Source organism: Oreochromis aureus, linkage group 18, assembly GCF_013358895.1.
Source record: "Oreochromis aureus strain Israel breed Guangdong linkage group 18, ZZ_aureus, whole genome shotgun sequence".
Taxonomy (NCBI): Eukaryota; Metazoa; Chordata; class Actinopteri; order Cichliformes; family Cichlidae; genus Oreochromis; species Oreochromis aureus.
The window spans coordinates 5,213,842-5,231,082 of NC_052959.1; the positions used below are offsets into that span (position 1 = coordinate 5,213,842).

Below are 17,241 nucleotides of genomic sequence, written 5' to 3' on the forward strand. Positions count from 1 at the left end.
AACTCTAAAATATTTCAAATATGATGCACTTGACTTTAAAGGGCTAAAAACCAGATGTCCGGATTTGCTTAACTGACAGTCTGGTTGACTGTCTAAAAAGCCTCTTTACTGCTTAATAGACTGTTTGACTAAACGGGTGGCTATTTGTCTGACCCAAATAAGCATCTATTTGACTGGCACAGTGGATGACTGACTGGATGGCCTGTTTTTGACTGACAGGCTGAGTAACTGACTCGAGCAGTTCACTGAGGTCCAGCGGCCACCTCTGCAACAGAGTCCTGTGAATTTTAACAGCACTGTGATGCTTGGCCTTTCTCTCCAGGATACCTAGACCAAACCCAGTAAGCAGGTTATAATCTTGCTTCATAGCTGTTTCATGTAATTATACATTCTGAAAGAGGTCATGTCTACTTCCAGGCGCAGCTCGCAGCAGTTCTGCGGAGCTGTCTTTGGTGTTATGTTAGGAGATTCTGTTGTACCCAGTCTGTGTGCATGATTTAAAATTTTTGTTGTAAAGCAGTGTTTTGCGTGTTTTCCTCATATAATTGTGCATCTTTGTCCATATGAGTTCAGTGTGTGTGGCTTTTCAGGAGTTTTAAGAGGTTGCTGACTGGGACTTTTTAGCCAGAGCCTTAAAACCCAGCGCCAGACCAGAGGAAGGAGCGGAAATGCACTCTGGGAAGTGAACCGATCGAGATCAACAAAACACAAAGTTGGTCTTTGTGCATGTGGCTGCCAGCACAGCGAGGGGGCCTGAGTACATTGACATCACAGAGCTGAGATCAAACACTCTAAAAACCAGAAGTGATAAAGAACCGCGAGCGAAAGATAAAACTTTTGACACGAGCCAAATGCCAGACTTCCTCTATGGCATTTGGAAATGGGATATTTTTGATTTCTCTTTTCATTCTTCAAATGAATCCAAAATTAACTTTTTAAAAAAACAATTTAAAGTATCAACAAAAATAATAACAATTATTGTTTATTTTATGTATTTATTCTGTTTTACACACGCCCTCTTTCACCAGAACAAGTCAGATTGACAGGTTGTTGTTAATGCTGTATTTCAGTAAGTGCTTTTCTTATTTTTAAAACACGCAAAAGCCAACTGGTGGATAAGATCTACTGCCTGGAACTGAAACAAGCACTTTTCCTCCGTGTTCCCTTCAGTTCCTGGAAACACCCACAATTTGTGAGAAAGAAACTTCTCTCAAGTTTTCTCAGCAGCTGAATTTGAGATGATGTTGAAATGTTAATGCCTGCATTCCTCAGCCTATCTGGAAGCTGAAGGGACTGATATTAAAATAATGTGGCCACTCAGCCATATGTTCACAACCATATGTGCGCAAGAACTGAAAACATGTGTAATGTAATACAATGTAAACTAAGGAGCAGATTTAACTTGGGGTTAGCAGGATTTACACACTATAAGGTTGCTGAGTCATTCAAGTTGAATGTTTTTCAAGCACAAAAGTCTCTAATAAAGTCAGAGAATGACACAATATATACTTTTGTACATTTTTAATACTTTTTAAGAATTTGTGGGAATTAAGATTATGCCATGCACATTCCTGGCCAGCCAGGTCGACTTATAAAAATGTAAAAAACAAAACAAAACCAAGAGCTAGGAATGCAGAATAAAATATAAAAATATCTGTTACACATGCACACATACAATATTTACAGTCATATCAACATATTCACTCTATGGCGGTCATCAAAAACGACAATAAAAGCTTGAGGGGCAGATGCATGTTCTGCATACAGAAGCTGTTGTGGCATTTACTGTGTATTGACTTGCATGGCTGTTAAATTGTACATTAAAAAGAGGAGAATAGCAAGCATGTTTTCATTATTATTTACAACATTATATACAAAAATATGTAATATGCATGTTAAGTGTATATATTAACACTATAACCAGATATAGAATATTTGGAGACCCCAACCAGATGTATCAGAAAACCCAAACTAATAATAATTTCTGTGCCAGTGATGAATGCCGCTCAAAGTATTGTGTCTTTATGTAAACGCTAAGATTCTCTAATGTTAATTCAAAATTGTATTCTTATTTAAAATGCCTTTCTGTGCATGTTAAACTGACAATATGACTTCAGCATTGTGATAAATTGATACATTTATGCCATGAGGATCCCACTTTGCATATTTGAAGGAATCTGTATTTAGGATTTGTAGCCAGTATCTGTAATAACATGTATATGTTTTGGATTTTTTTGTCATTTTATACTTCATTATCTTATATTATGTTAATATGGCCAATTTGCTCCTCCATAGACACACCTAGGACTGATTCAATTGAAACAGTGTTTTACCTTCCTTTTTTCTATATAGACGTGATGCGTGCACTTTTTAAATTAGTCAGCAAACACAGCTGATTTTAGTCTTTTTAAAATGACATGAAGCGGCTGGAAAGGTAATAAATCTGGTGCTTTAAACACAGCTTTGAAAGCTAAAAACAGGTTGTCGTGGTATCATGTCTATGGTCAGCTCAAGATATTTAGGGAAAGATATGAGACAGCAGACATCATTTGCCAAACATCCTTTGCTACATTATTACTGGACAGTGATTCAGTCATGGCCAAAGATAGAAGGGAAGCCTTGAGTTACACTTTTAGTGACAGTATCAGTAACACTGATGTGCTCACTGTAGGAATTTACATAATTATAGGTTGTAAATTGATAATGAGTAGGTTTGCTGGATTTGAAGTGGACACGTTTGAGGGTACTTTGTCTTTTGAGTGGTTTTCAGATGACTGCGAACACTCTGAAGGCTTTTCCTCCTGTGGGGTTTGGTAGGCTGGAAGAGGACAAGCAAAAAGACCACATGTTACATGAAAAGCATGGGCCTTTAAAACAAAACATCTCTCTAGATGCCAATCAAATATGCACATTTAAATTGAAAAAACAAACAAACAATTATACTAACTGGAATGAGACGTTACCTTTCTGAGGTGATGCCATTCTGATAGCTGCCGCTATAATGCCTCTTCTTGTCCACTGGCATCACATCAAGGTAACCTCCTGACTCGTTCTTGATCACTCCAGCATGAATGGCCGCTCTGCAGATACTCGACTTCTGGATGGGCCAAGACAATGACTCGTTACGCACACTATCAAATGCAGCTGTTGTGTTGTTAAAAACTGAGCAGAGGTGTGAATTACAACAGTAATTAAGGCTGCATTAACTTCAGGCCTTACAGATGCAATGTATTTGATATCTGAGTGTGAAGTCTTCTGGTTTATCTTATAAGTTAAGTAACAAATTACTATTGTTATCATTCCCCAAAGTGAGGACAATAATGCAAACACTTACATCTGAGTAGTATTTTGTCCCAATAACTCGTGCTTGGCTGTCACGCAAACAGTTCCTAGGACAATACAACCTGGGAAAAAGCCAGAGCTAAGGTAAGGTCAAAGAGCCCGTTGTTTCCAGACAAAACTTGACTAATCAGCTCAAATTCAAACCAGTTTTTGAAAAAAAGAAAAGAGGAAGAAAGCTATAAATGATAAAGTACACACCAGTTGTTAAGACAGAAATTCAAAGATGCACAAAAATGTATGTATACAGGTGACAGTAGTGACACTACTTTTACCTTTGGTGGTCATAAAGGTCATAGCTGTTATCAACACACATTACCTGGGACAGTGTCGTACAGGCTTCTTGAAAGGACAGAAAACCGCCACTGTGGTATCACATCTTACTGCCTTGACTGGAAAAAAAAACAGTTGACAAAGCACAGCAAAAAAAATATGCTACAGTATTTCTGTGGCTATGAGAAATGAACTTCTTACCAGGCACAGACTCAACTTTAAAAGAATTTGCACTTCTGTTTTTCCTGTAAAGTTGACAAAAATGGCAGTAAGCCTGATGTATCATAGCTATCCATCACAATTAAACAGCCACAGTATAATGCTTAATAAATAGACATAAATACAGAGACGGAGTCGTACCCAATGGATTGAATACCATTCTTGTATGACTTGGTGAAATGTTGTTTTCTGCCCAGTCTGGTCACATCGATCCATCCTCCATCATTGTCAAGAACACCAAAGTGTAGCGCAGCTCCACACACACTGGATTGCTGGATCAATCAAGAAAAGATTGGTTTATGCAAAATAATAATAAATGAAAGAATACATCGAGTGCTGTTACTTGTGAGTTTTTACCATATCATAGTATCCAGTCCCAACTACTTTTCCAGGCCTTTCAAGGCAACCGGGTGGGCACTCATATCTATGGACAGAAACCACAGTAAAGTGAAGATCATAGTGGTACTGAAGCCAAGTCTGTTTCTACTAATCATATATGTTAATGATAATAAGTTCATCTATACAAATCATCTTCTACCTGTTACAGGTTGTTCCCTTGCACTGATCCCTCAGCTTGGTCTCACAGTCCACCTGTTGGCCTTAAGTACACAAACTCATCAGTATTAATATTGTATTCATATCTGTTACTCAGGGAGCTATAGTAATAGGAGTTCATCCTTACACATCTGCTCTGTGCTGAGAACCATGTCTCTTTCCAGGTTGTCACTGGGCGAGGTGCTTGGTGCCTGAGCCCTGGGTCGGGGCTCTCCGTCTCTTACTGGTTCTGGTTCGGGTTCAATGTAATTGGTCTCCTCAATCTCAGGAGCCGGACGCCTGTCAACACCTCCGTCTGAAAACACAGCCCGTTGCGGTTATTCAATTTTACGAGCTGAATACATTTTTCTGTGCACTTTTCTGATTGTATTAGTAGTTATTCTTGAAATAACTGTGCAAACAGTACATTGGCTCAGTATAAATGGTCAAAATCATGGGAAACCTCCACAGTGATATAAATGACTAAAATACAATAAAGATAATAATAAACATGTGAATAACACATGGGTTATGTACAAAAATAAGTAGGCAATAACCCACGTTTATAGCAGAGGTTGTCCCTGCATCCCCCACCATAGCTCGCTGGACAAGCAGAGCAGGGAGTCCCATATTTGTATGGAGCATGACCCCACCAGTTGCCTCTGGAGAAAACAAAAAACAAGAAAACAAACAATAGAAATGATAATACTGATTTTTTATCACAGTTGTAAACTGCCAGGAAGTGCAGAACCTTTTGTTTTATATTTCTTACCTTTTCTTCCATGTAAAGAAATTAAAATATGTAAGCAGTAGGAACAAATATTAAATAAAGTAACTGCGTGCCTTTTGGCCTTTGTAAATTTCTGTTATTGCTAAATCATTTTTGTTATGATTTTGCTGTGATCACTGATGACAGACCTGTGTCGTGAGCTACTCACTCATTAAAAATGATGATGTTTACCTCTGAATCCTCTCTTCTTTCACTGAAGACAGTATGAGAACATTTTCTAATGTGTTCATGTCCTGGGTGAAAACTTACGGCGGGGAGTAGTTGCACACCAGATAGACTGCTTTGGCCCAGATCATTCCCCACACATTCATGTTGTAACACACGTTGATGGCACAGCCAATGCGATTACTGGTCGCCCACACCAACTAAAAAACACACACACACACACACACACACACACACACACACACACACACACACACACACACACACACACAAATAAACCGGACGATGTGAACAGAGTTGTATCATGTAACAGAATTTCAAAAAGGCAGTGGTAATTATGGGTTGTAGTATGCATTCACAGTTATATAATTTCATGTTTTACTCAGTTTTGTGAGTAGTTATCATTAAATATTCATGTTAAAGCAAATAAACAACCTAGTTGCACAAATTTTCTTGGTTAAATTTAGCTCATTCTTCAAATTGTAATTGCAATTAAACAGAAGAAATTTTGATATCCCAGATATTTTTATACCAGTAAATATGATTTTGTTAAATGAAAGAAACATATGATCACTAGTGACTGTATAACTTTTAAGACAATTACCTGAGTATAATGAGTACAAACAGGTCCCGAACACCTGAATGGACAGTGTGGGTTGCACTCCTGGGCGTAGGGATAGCTATAATACCTCACCTCATCATACCAGGCCTGGACATGGTAGGTTGGGGGCCGGTCCCTGATGTGATAGAAAAAGTGTTAAAGGTATAAAAGATGGATGCAGCTACTGTCACATCATCCACTCCTGAACTTGAGATGAAAGATTTCTTGGTTTGTCATTGGAGGTCTGACTGTGAAGCCACCTGCTCATTGGCTTAAAGCTGGTCAATCCCAAGTCATTAGCTAATGAACATCCTCCTGTTTTAAATAAAATTTACAGAGGTTTACAAACAGATTTCAATTTTTATTCATTATGACCCAAAATAAATGACTGAATAAACTGAGTAGGAAATTGTTTACAGATGTCAAGACAGAACTGATTCTACTTTACCAACTGTCCCATTTTTAGCACTGGAGGGTCAAAGATGTTAGCTGTTAAACTGCTGAGACATTTAAAAGTGTACATTTAACTTTAAATACACTGTACTGGAGACCAAGATACGTCAATTCAGAGCTGTCAAACATGTGACACACAAAGAACACAGAATATTTTAATTGCTACACTTCCCTGCACGCACCTGCCCCAGTGTGCTCCGAGGTTTTGGCCTATTTGTGTCAGCATGTGACTTGGTCCATGTTCCCACCTGCAGGTGTGAGCCCAGTGCTCTGCACTTCTCTCCAACTCGTAATCCCATACCTAAGGAGCACACGCATTTTTCACCACAAAGATTTCATGAAACACACACACACACACACACACACACACACACACACACACACACACACACACACACACACACACACACACACACACACAGGTTCTTGGATAAAAATGTTATCACATATGAAAAAAATGTACTTATAAGTTTGCCTTTTAAAGTTAGGGCAGCTAATATTTTATTGCTATTATGATTTGAAAGAAATAACGTAATATTTGTTTCATCTGACCACAGAGGTTTTCCATTTCCCCCCAGCCTAATTTACATGGATTTACATTTTTGGGGGGATTTGAGAAGGAAATTATGTTCAGGGTTTATAGTCTCCTGTATTTATGACTTTTTGTATTTTATGCCTTTAGCCCCTTGTTTTGTTGATGACATGTTTCTAAGTTCCCTTTTGTGTTCCCTTCTCTTCCTCCAGTCTTGTCTCTGTGTCTGTCTTTTGCGTTTGTCAAGTTTGCACGTTTAATTCTGTCTCAGAGTTAACTGTATTTCCTGTTTTATTTTGATAGTCTCTTGTCTTGTCTGCCTTCCCCTCTCTTGTTAGTCCTGATTTGTTTCTGCTGTGTTTCCCACCCGTTTCCTCTCGATGGTTATTGTCCTGATTCTACTCTTGCATTCTGGCTGTATGTTTCCCTGATTCATGTTTTCTAGTTTTCTGTGTCCCTGCTCCTGCTCTGCAGTCATGAATACTGTGTAGTCTTGCACGTAACAGCAGTAAAGCTGCTTTTTTAATTCATTCCTGCCTTCCAAGTCCTGCATTTGGGTGGACACACTGCTTGCCACACAGCAGTTTCATGACATAATTAGTTACACAATGTTCTCCAGCAGTTTTCTTAAGTACCACATAATTTTTCCAGCCTTTTCTTGACCTGTCCCAACTTTTTGGAGATGTGTTGCTGCCATCAAATTAAAAATGATCAAATACTTCTTTCTTCAGTTCAACCATCTGATATGTTTTCTGTGTTCAATTGTGAATAAAATACAGCTTTATGACATTTGTAAACCATTGTATTAAATTTATTTACACTTTCCAAAGGCCCATTTTTGAGATTTGAGGCTGCCATAAATTTAAAAAAAAAAAAAAGATCTGAAAGTAACAAAACAAACTTGATGTGAAAAGTTATTTCATTTCACCTCAAAAATCGACCTGGTCTTTATTTGAAAGCACTGTGACTGTATGCATGCCAATTGCAAATTTGACACCATATGGTCAAAACGAGGCCTATACACTCTCTAACACACACAGACACATACATGAGAGACCACCACATCAACTGACAGCTTTGTGCTACTATTCAGTGCGGTTGTTTCAGCTTGTTTCCAGTAAGTTCTGGCCTCATAAAACAATCTGAGAGTTAGAAAAAAAGCAACTAACAAACACAGGAGCACAGAGACTTTCTGTTTTAAGGACTGATGCCATCTTTTCCAGAAAAGCTTAAGAAAATCAGTTGAAAATACCTGAAACTTACTCCCATACCTCTTATTTTAAAGAGAGCAGACTGGGGGCTGCGCAATTGAAATGTCGCGGCAAAGTTAATTTACTGTTCACTCTGTTGGGGAGGGAGAAGAATAGGTGCAGTGTGCAGTCTGTTGGCATACTGTTTAGCTGCATTAGAGCTATCACGCGTCAAAACTAATAGGATAATGTTTAAGTGTTGAGTTGTAACTGCTTTGACCACCATAATACGTTCCATATGTTTAGAAAAAGGCTAACACACTGTTGCACATTGTAGTGCTAGTTGTTGTTCATGCCTCAGTGGAAAAGTGATATTTGGACTGGAGATTTTTGGCCACAGTCCAGCTTTGGCTGATAGATTTACAATATAGAGAATTCTTTAATATTACATATGTGGTATCGTTTTCAAAGTTTTTTAACATGATGTTGTAAATGTTAGAATTCTCATGTATTTTCAGTTCACATTAAGTATTCATATCGTATTCATACAATATTTAAATTCCATGTTGAGAGCATGTTGCAATAATGTGTGATAAGACATGATATGCAATAATGCACCAAAGTCGTTAGCCACCTCATTTTGTTTTTTTAACTAGAAAATAAGAGATAGATGCAGCACCATCTATCTACCTCTCCATGTCCTGAGTAGGCCTCGGGGATAAACCCAGTGATTTATTGAAATGTGCAAAAACAAATAGAAATACAATATATAAGGCAACAATCTTCGTTTGACTGGCTTTTCAGAATTGTACAAACTTGAAAAATCAATATTCGGTTTGCCATTTTATTCTTTAACACAGCTTCAATGCTCGTCTTGCAATTCCTTCAAATAGTTTTTTGGAATAGTTTATTAGGCTTGATTATTATAAATTATAAAGATTATAAAGCTCTTCTTTGAAGGTTGTCTACCTTTCGTTCCATTCTGTCAAAATGATCCCACAATGCTTCATTAAGGCTGATGTCTGGATTTTTGTGAGGCCAATCCATGACTGAGAACACACAGGGGGACACTGTATGTCTTTTAAACTGTTGCTAATCAAATTATTTCCAGATGGTATTACATGGTAGATCAAAATCTGACAGTACTTTGGTGTTTTTGCTAAAATTGATGGAATTATGAACACAGAAGTGGCTGAAATGCAGCTCAAACCATGACATTTTTTTTTATCTTCTGCTTATACAGCTTCCTCAAATTTAAATTCCTCAAAGGACACAATGCACACCATGCTGATACCCAGCACATTTTTGCTAATAGCTCTCTGGGAATCACCTTGTTATCAACTGTTATCCTTGAAGTTTTCCAGAAACTGAATCAAGAGCTGTTTGTACTTTTTGGAGCACTGGGACTTGCTTTTCTGGTGCTTCAGTTATGGTGAGTGAAAATAGGTGATAACTTAGGGTACGTTCACACTGCAGGTCTTAATGCTCAAATATGATTTTTTGATCAAATCCAAATTTTTTGTTTGCTTGTTCACACTACAAATAAAATGTGACAGCAAACGCGCTCTAGTGTGAACCCTCAAAGCCGCCCGCATGCGCAAAAGAAGACGTCACACACAACGCGCTCTGTTTAGACCCAGACCAAACAGTATTGTTGGCCATTAATATAAAGACTTGTTTCAGACTTTACGTTTCCCAATTTTGCTTTAAGTTATAAAGTTATTTAGTAATTTACATATGGCCTAATAATAATCCTTATTGGTGTTTTAGAGAGGAGCGGTGCTTTAAAGGATAGTTGCAGATTTCTGTCAGAATCTGCAGATTATACAGTACAAATAAAATGTTCACGTTTCTCCAATACTGTCTTCCCAACAGTTTCACTGACATCTACACAGGATGGCCAGGAAGCGTTCGCGATGTCTTATCGGGCGCTTCTCTGGCGCTGATAATTGGCGTCTGACTTGTGTCAGTGACGTAAAAGACGGATTTAATGCAACATGACCGTTCACACAGCAGTCGCTTTCTAAAACATCGGATATGTATCGGATTCAGTACCACATACAAAAATGACCCAGATCGGATTTGAAAATATCGGATTTGTGCCGTTCACACTGTCATACCATGATGGGATATGGGTCACATGGGGTCAAAAAAGTCGGATTTGATGCACTTTCGCCTGCAGTGTGAACGTAGTCTTAGAACTCAAGCCTCATGTCTAAATATGCTGACTTCTGGCTCCAAATAAACAATGCGATGGCCACCAAAACGTCAATGTTGAGGCATCATCAGTGCAATATGCTTATAATACAAAGGGGAGTGTCACTGAGTGGATGTAGTGGCAAGTCTCACCCCATCTGGTCGCAGCAGATGGCCCCGCCCCTCCCTGAGCCTGGTTCTGCTGGAGGTTTCTTCCTGTTAAAAGGGAGTTTTTCCTTCCCACTGTCGCCAAAGTGCTTGCTCATAGGGGGTCATATGATTGTTGGATTTTTCTCGGTATGTATTGTACATTATACATTGTACATTATTGTAGGTCTTTAACTTATAATATAAAGCGCCTTGAGGAGACTGTTGTTGTGATTTGGCGCTGTATAAATAAAACAGAATTTAACTGAAGCATTCTTTTATCAGACTAGAGAGACCAGGCCAAAATTTTCAGTACCTTACCTTAAAGATAGACTACAGTTTTCAGTTTAAAAAGGCATCTTCAATTCTTAACTGGTAGTTTTGCCCAGTCTTCTACAACTAAATGCACAAGTTCTCTCAGGGTTGATGGACACACTTTCGCGGCTTTATTTTTGACACTTTCAGGTGAATGCTTTAGTTCCATTTGATCCGTCATTTAAGAGAGAGCAACATACGGTGTGCTCAGATACTGTTGTATCTTGATCTCAAACATCAACTTGTACATGCTTTAATGTTTCCCTTCATACTCTTTGCACTATTTAAACTATCCTTCTGTCCCCATTAAGGAGCTTTTCTCTTGTTTATCACTCCTTGTAAGGAGGACCAGTATTGTTTAGTTCCTTGTATTTTTGTAGATGAAACTTCTTTGTTCCATACACGTGTGTGGAACACCACAGGCACGCAGCTCTGATAGAAAAGCTTTATACTGCAATGATTTCAGAAAAACCGAGCATTGTTTTAGTGAGGTGTAAGGGTTCCACAACTTTTTTCATCTGTACCATTAATCTAACAGCAGAATTATTCTGTTAAAAAACCCCAACAACACATGTATAACAATGCAGTTTGCACATATTTGGCTGCTATTGCCAGTGCCATATTGTTATCTTCTCACAGCCACAGTGCACAGATGGAAATAAGGTACTAATTTACAAAAATGAAATGATTCTCTTAAATGATTTAAACCTAAAAAATAAATACTTTTATTTAATGGTTAACAAACACATAACACTGAGTGAGACAAGCTGTAGGAGGTCTGGGAAAGTTTGACTATCAGGCACATCTGTCCTGCATTGATCCTAGACATCAACAATGCACAAATCTCGACCTTTTCTGTTTTCTGCCGCAGAGAGTAATGGTCTGTGTCGCTTCATTATTCTCTCCATTTGTTATTTCCCCCCCCTTGATTATCCAGCATAGGAGAAGATAGACTGCTGGCCTTTGGAGAAGGGTCACCGTAAAAACGAGCACTCTTCTTCTGCATTCCAAAGAGCATTAAGCTTCTCAGCTACAGCCCCATTTCCAGACATTTGCCAGGACCACCTCTGCTACAGAGTGCAAGTGCAAGATCTGCATTCTTACAGCAGTACATTTGAGAGAAAGAATACTGCTGCAGAGAATATTACTGAAGAAGAAAACAAGAATAGATCCTTTGTTTTTCTATTTAAAAGTATGTGTAGCAGTATCTGTAAATGCATGTTATACAACCTACTCTATATAAAGTGTGTTTGATTGGGGGAACGTTTCAAAAAAGTTTCAAAAAAGCACCAACATCCTGCAGTTGAAAAACTAAATACTTGGCTTTCATCAGTCCTCTTTCTTACAACAACATCACCACAAGTAACAATATCCACTGCTAAAGAAACATTGGATTAGTCCACATAAAACATTCACTGTATCGCCAAAAGTTTCCACTCACTCATCACATTTACTGAATTCAGATATTCCAATCACTCTCTAAGTGGTAGGCCAACTAAAAGACACAGAGCAGGTCCAGTGGATGTTGAGGCACAGTGCACAGGGGTCGCCAACTTTCTGCAGTCAATCGCTAGAGACCTCCAAACCGAATGTGGCCTTCAGATTAACTCACCAACAGTGCATGGAGAGCTTCATGGAATGGGTCACCATGGCCAAGCAGCAGTGTCCAAGCCTTACATGACCAAGCACAATAAAGACACTATTGTATGCAGTGATGTAAAGCATGTCGCTACTGGACTCTAGAGCAGTGGGAGCTTGTTCTCTGGAGTGGCAAAACATCCTTGTCCATCTGGCAATTTGATGGATGAGTCTCAGTTTGGTGGTTGCCAGGAGACAATACTTGTTTAAGCGAACTGTGTCAAGTGGAAAGTTTGGTGGACAGGGATTATGGTGTGGGGTTGTTTTTCAGAAGGTGGGCTCACCCCCTTAAAGAAACTCTTAATGCTTCAGCGTACCGAGACATTTTGCTCCTAGCTTGATGGGAACAGCTTGGGGATGACCCTGTCATGTTCCAACATGACTGCACACCAGTGCACAAAACAAGGTCCATAAAGACATGGACGAGTGGGTTTGGTGTGGAAGAACCTGACTGGCCTGCACAGAATTTTGACCTCAACCTGACAGATCACCTTTGAGATGACGCCTTCCAAGAAGAGTTGAAGCATTTATAGCTGCAAAGGGTGGGCCGACATGATATTAAACCCTAACCTTAACCCTTCGAAAGTGTTTGAAGACGGATGAGTGAACACTTTTGGCAAAATAGTGTACACTGGCACCACCGTGCACTATGAGATATGCGGAGGCTCAAATAAAAGCTAATCCCAGTTACTGGCTTGGGATTGCGGCTTGGAAGAGGAGGTGATGAGTTTGGGAGACAAAGTGGAGGATGCTAAAGAAAAGCCTGAGAGAAAACTTGTGAGGCTGACGATCAAGTGAGTAGGACTGTGAGAAAAAGACACAGCAAGAGGAGAAATTGAGGGATAGAGCAAGGAGAGGCTCAGCAGGAAGAGAAGGGAGGGAGGGAGGGCAGGATAGTTGAGGTAGAGGGCAGGAAAACACTGTGGGGGTGAGAGCTGGACCTGGGCCAGGGTCAGCAAGGGCGGGCAAACAGGAGACAGGAGGTGGAGCAAGCCAGATGGTGGCTTTGGCCTGCAGAGCTCGTTTTCTCTCTTTCATTCCCTAATCTGATGTGTTTAGCTGGCAGAGTCAAGAAAGTGCCTTTTTATGAAAAACACTTTAGTGTAACTAGAAAGAATAGCTGGAAAGAGACCTTGCTTCTAATCTATTCTATAAAGATGCATCATTTAAATGGTGCGCTACTTGTAAATACAGACTATATGTAACTGAGGCAAGCTTGCTTAGTGATGTCCATCCACAGACCAGCGGTACAGGTGCGTCACACATACCCACATACCTGCACATCTGTACTAGAATATCACTCAACAAAACTGATGCACAGAATTCTAGAAGTGGCTGTTAGTAAAAGTAATCACACAGCAATCCATATCATTCGTCAGAGTATTATGGGAAAGACTCCATTAGTTATGAAGACCAAAAACACTTCGACTCGGTATCACGGCAAAACGTATAATAGACACGCCGACACGTGTCCATTTCACGCTTTGCTTCTTCAAAACGTGAAATGTACATGCATGCAGAAATTGCATTACTAACAGGGAGAGATAATATATTTAAAGCCACAAAGTCGGTACTGAGTAACAAATGTATGATGTACATTCCAGAGTCCTTACTATAAAGCTGGGTGGCTAACATGTATATACATATAAATGTTAATGATGATTATTTTCATGTTGGCTTGAAATAAAATATTTCCCTCTGCTGTTACAGCAACTTGTGCATTCATTTCATGTTTTGGAGAGCCAAAGCGTGAAATCTACATAGTGGACTGTTGTGTCTATTACACGCTTTGCCATCATATCAGGTTGAACACTTATGTTGTATAGGTAAGTGACTAAAACTAGCTGAAAGCTAAACTTTCAGACAAGTAGGAAGTTATCTGAAAGGTCATCAAAGCCTTAATACTTAACAGATAGAAATAATCACCACTACAGCACTCTGCATTTAATCATTAGGTGTTATTAATCTCTGCCTCTCTTCCACAGAGTGTCTTCGTCCTGTCTTCTCTCAACCAGTCGCAGCAGATGGCTGCGGCTCCTGAGCCTGGTTCTGCTGGAGGTTTCTTCCTGTTAAACAGGAGTTTTTCCTTCCCACTGTCGCCAAAGTGCTTGCTCATAGGGGGTCATTGTTAGGGGTTTTTTCTGTATGCATTATTGCAGGGTCTACCTTACAATAAAAAGAGCCTCAAGGCAACTGTTGATGGGATTTAAATAAAATTGAATTGAACCACTGCATTTATCAAGAAGGTAAGAAATAAATCTACATAGATCAAAAATGTTTTCGTATTAAGCTATAAACACAAGCTATAGAGCTATGGAGTTTTTAGTTTCAGAAAAGCAACAATGAAAAGTTAAATTGCAATCTACCTTAATGTCCTGTCATAGATCACACAGCATATTAACATATTTACAAATCCAAAACTTAACCACATTTCTTTCATTAGCGATTACTGTAAGGAGGGACAGCAGGCTTGTTATCAGCACTAAATTTAATCACGACCCCATATTTATGACAGAGTTCTAACTTCAAAGTGTAATTAATATTGGTACTATTTATCCTTTTGAACAGTAGAAAGAACAATTAAATATTCCTCAGTGCACTTGGCCTACAGATAGCTGTGTCGGTGCTCACCATGTACTCCATGTTGGAAGCAGGAGGGTAGACCTGACCCCGCAGTTTGTTGTGCAGGTCCAGGATGAGGTGCATGTCTCCCTCGCTGATGGCCCTCCTCCCCCTAGGCTTGGCCCTCCACCACTCCTCATCTTTGTTCGTATACTTATTCAGGATGGACTCGAGCCGGGTGGAGTTGGTGAGGGCCAGGGCCTGGATGGTCGTGTTCAAGCAAAGGAACAAGATCGCTACTCTCAGCAAGCCAGGGAAAACAATAGACCTCCTCATGATGGGGAAAACACTGATGCTGCGAGGAATACTGCAGGACACATGGAGCAGGTTATTAGCCTGCCTCAGACTGTAAGAGCAAAGCCTGAGGGCTCAATCAAAATGTTTGTTTTAGCTCTTATATCACAGCTCCTATTAATAACATTCCTTTACTTATTAATGGGATTCCCATTACTAAAAAGTTACAGTACTACTGCATGTGCTAATATACCCCAAAGAAAAAATGATCAACTGTTTATTTAGATAACATAATATATATTAACACAAGAAGAGAAGTACTAAAGAATAATAAACAAATATTCTCTAGGTATTCTCTGCCATGGGAATATAAATAAATAGCTAAGTGTAGTGCCAGTGTACCTCTAAATTGCGCCAACCTTTCTCCCAGGTGTAATATTCCTGGAGTTAAGCCGTCTGTAGTTCACTGGAGAATGACAATTTTCCAATCCAAGGAGCCTTTAAATCCATCCATCACACGGATTGAGCGCAAGCAGTCCGGTCTACAAGTCTGCAACATCCACTCAGGACAGAGAGCTCACAAGTATGCTCAGGTACCTGTTGAATTCCTCGGTTGGCTCCGTTAATGCTGCACGGGACTGCTGCGCATTTTGCGCTTATATGCCAAATTTGGTCTTAGCAACGTGCAACGCAACGGACCACGCCTCTGCGCACCCACTCGCTCACACTTACACAGACCCTCACTTACACATCCACACGCCGGCAGGGTGTGTTGGAACTCCAGGACTGATCTATTTGAGGAGGCACCTGATCGTAGCAGCAGTGACGTGAAGGTGACACGAAGGACGTTAGGAGAACGGCCCACTCACATATTATGCACATTTTGAAATTGTATCGATGAAAAACAATAATTATCATGTGGTAAAAATATGCTGTGAGGCATTTAAGGATTTTCAGTCATGGCTTCCTATATAAGAAGATACCAACCATCCTTTGTATCTGTGTCCAGCAAAGAAAAATAGATGCTGATTATGTGCACTGTTTGCATAAACTTTGAAGTGAGCGGTGTTTGAGCGGGAGGCTTCACTGCTATGTTTAAGAACGGCATCGGCAGTAGCAGCCAGCAGGGTGGCCTCTATTCCCCTGCGACACGACCACAAAGCACTGATTCATCTGCCTCAACACACACACTAGAACAGTTGTGAAAGTTTGTGCGCTGTGTATGTGTGCGCGCGCTTCCTTTAAGCAGACATTCTCTGTTCCCGATGTTCATCATTTGATAAATTATTATCATTTTTAAAATGTGGCAATAATGAGGCAACAAAGGCCATGCCTGCTTCGTTGGTATGTCTGACGAGGCTGGAGTGGAGTTGCTAGACGGGTAAAGTGATGCTAATTATTTAGGCATTAAGCTTGAAATATGGTACCCACATTGCAACTAGAAGACCCGGGATCCACTATTTTTGATGTATCTCTTTTTTATATTACGTGCTACATGATATACTGCAACACATGTCGATGCAATATGAGGACTGTAGTTGGTTTATTTAAAATTGCCCACATGCCAGGCCAAAGAAAATAGGATCTAATGACTTTTCTGTTTATTGGCCATTGCCTGTCATTCTCATAAGTCTACATCTGAAGTTGTTACCACCTATAAAATTATTCATTTCCTATTATACAAACACTATATATTGTGTAAACAGGGCTTTTACTTCAGTTAAATCCAACCAAACATAAACATGACATCACTACAAAGGTTTATATCGACAAGTTTACAGTTTAAGTTTCGCTGAGCTTTCAGGCATTTTGTTATCCTCTGCTTGTATCTGCTGCCCCCTCCTGGATACAGCGGAGCGTTTAAGACCTGAAAAAGATCCAGAGATCTCGAACAGCTGACCTATTGTAACAGTGATAATAATTTTTGCATCTCACATATGAAACACGCACATTAAGCTCATAGCTCTTGTGCACATAAATCTATTTAATACTT

General features: G+C 39.6%; 1 protein-coding gene across 2 annotated transcripts; it reads right to left on the minus strand.

Moving 5' to 3' along the window:
• Positions 1-1,506: 1,506 nt before the first annotated feature.
• LOC116324253 (cysteine-rich secretory protein LCCL domain-containing 1-like) lies at positions 1,507-15,900 on the minus strand. 2 transcript variants are annotated; one of them, XM_031744825.2, is made up of 15 exons: positions 15,668-15,900; positions 15,024-15,321; positions 6,557-6,675; positions 5,925-6,057; positions 5,405-5,520; positions 4,927-5,027; positions 4,514-4,681; positions 4,370-4,430; positions 4,189-4,255; positions 3,973-4,103; positions 3,814-3,857; positions 3,659-3,731; positions 3,335-3,404; positions 2,964-3,097; positions 1,507-2,818 (listed from the first exon to the last, which is right to left on the minus strand). In XM_031744825.2, the coding sequence occupies exons 2-15, from the start codon at positions 15,288-15,290 to the stop codon at positions 2,767-2,769; spliced, it is 1,536 nt and encodes a 511-aa protein (XP_031600685.1). In that variant the 5' UTR covers positions 15,291-15,321; positions 15,668-15,900; the 3' UTR covers positions 1,507-2,766. The 2 variants fall into 2 exon arrangements, with proteins under 2 accessions (XP_031600685.1, XP_031600684.1); XM_031744824.2 differs by having other exon boundaries at positions 15,651-15,900.
• Between the last annotated feature and the right edge of the window lie 1,341 nt (positions 15,901-17,241).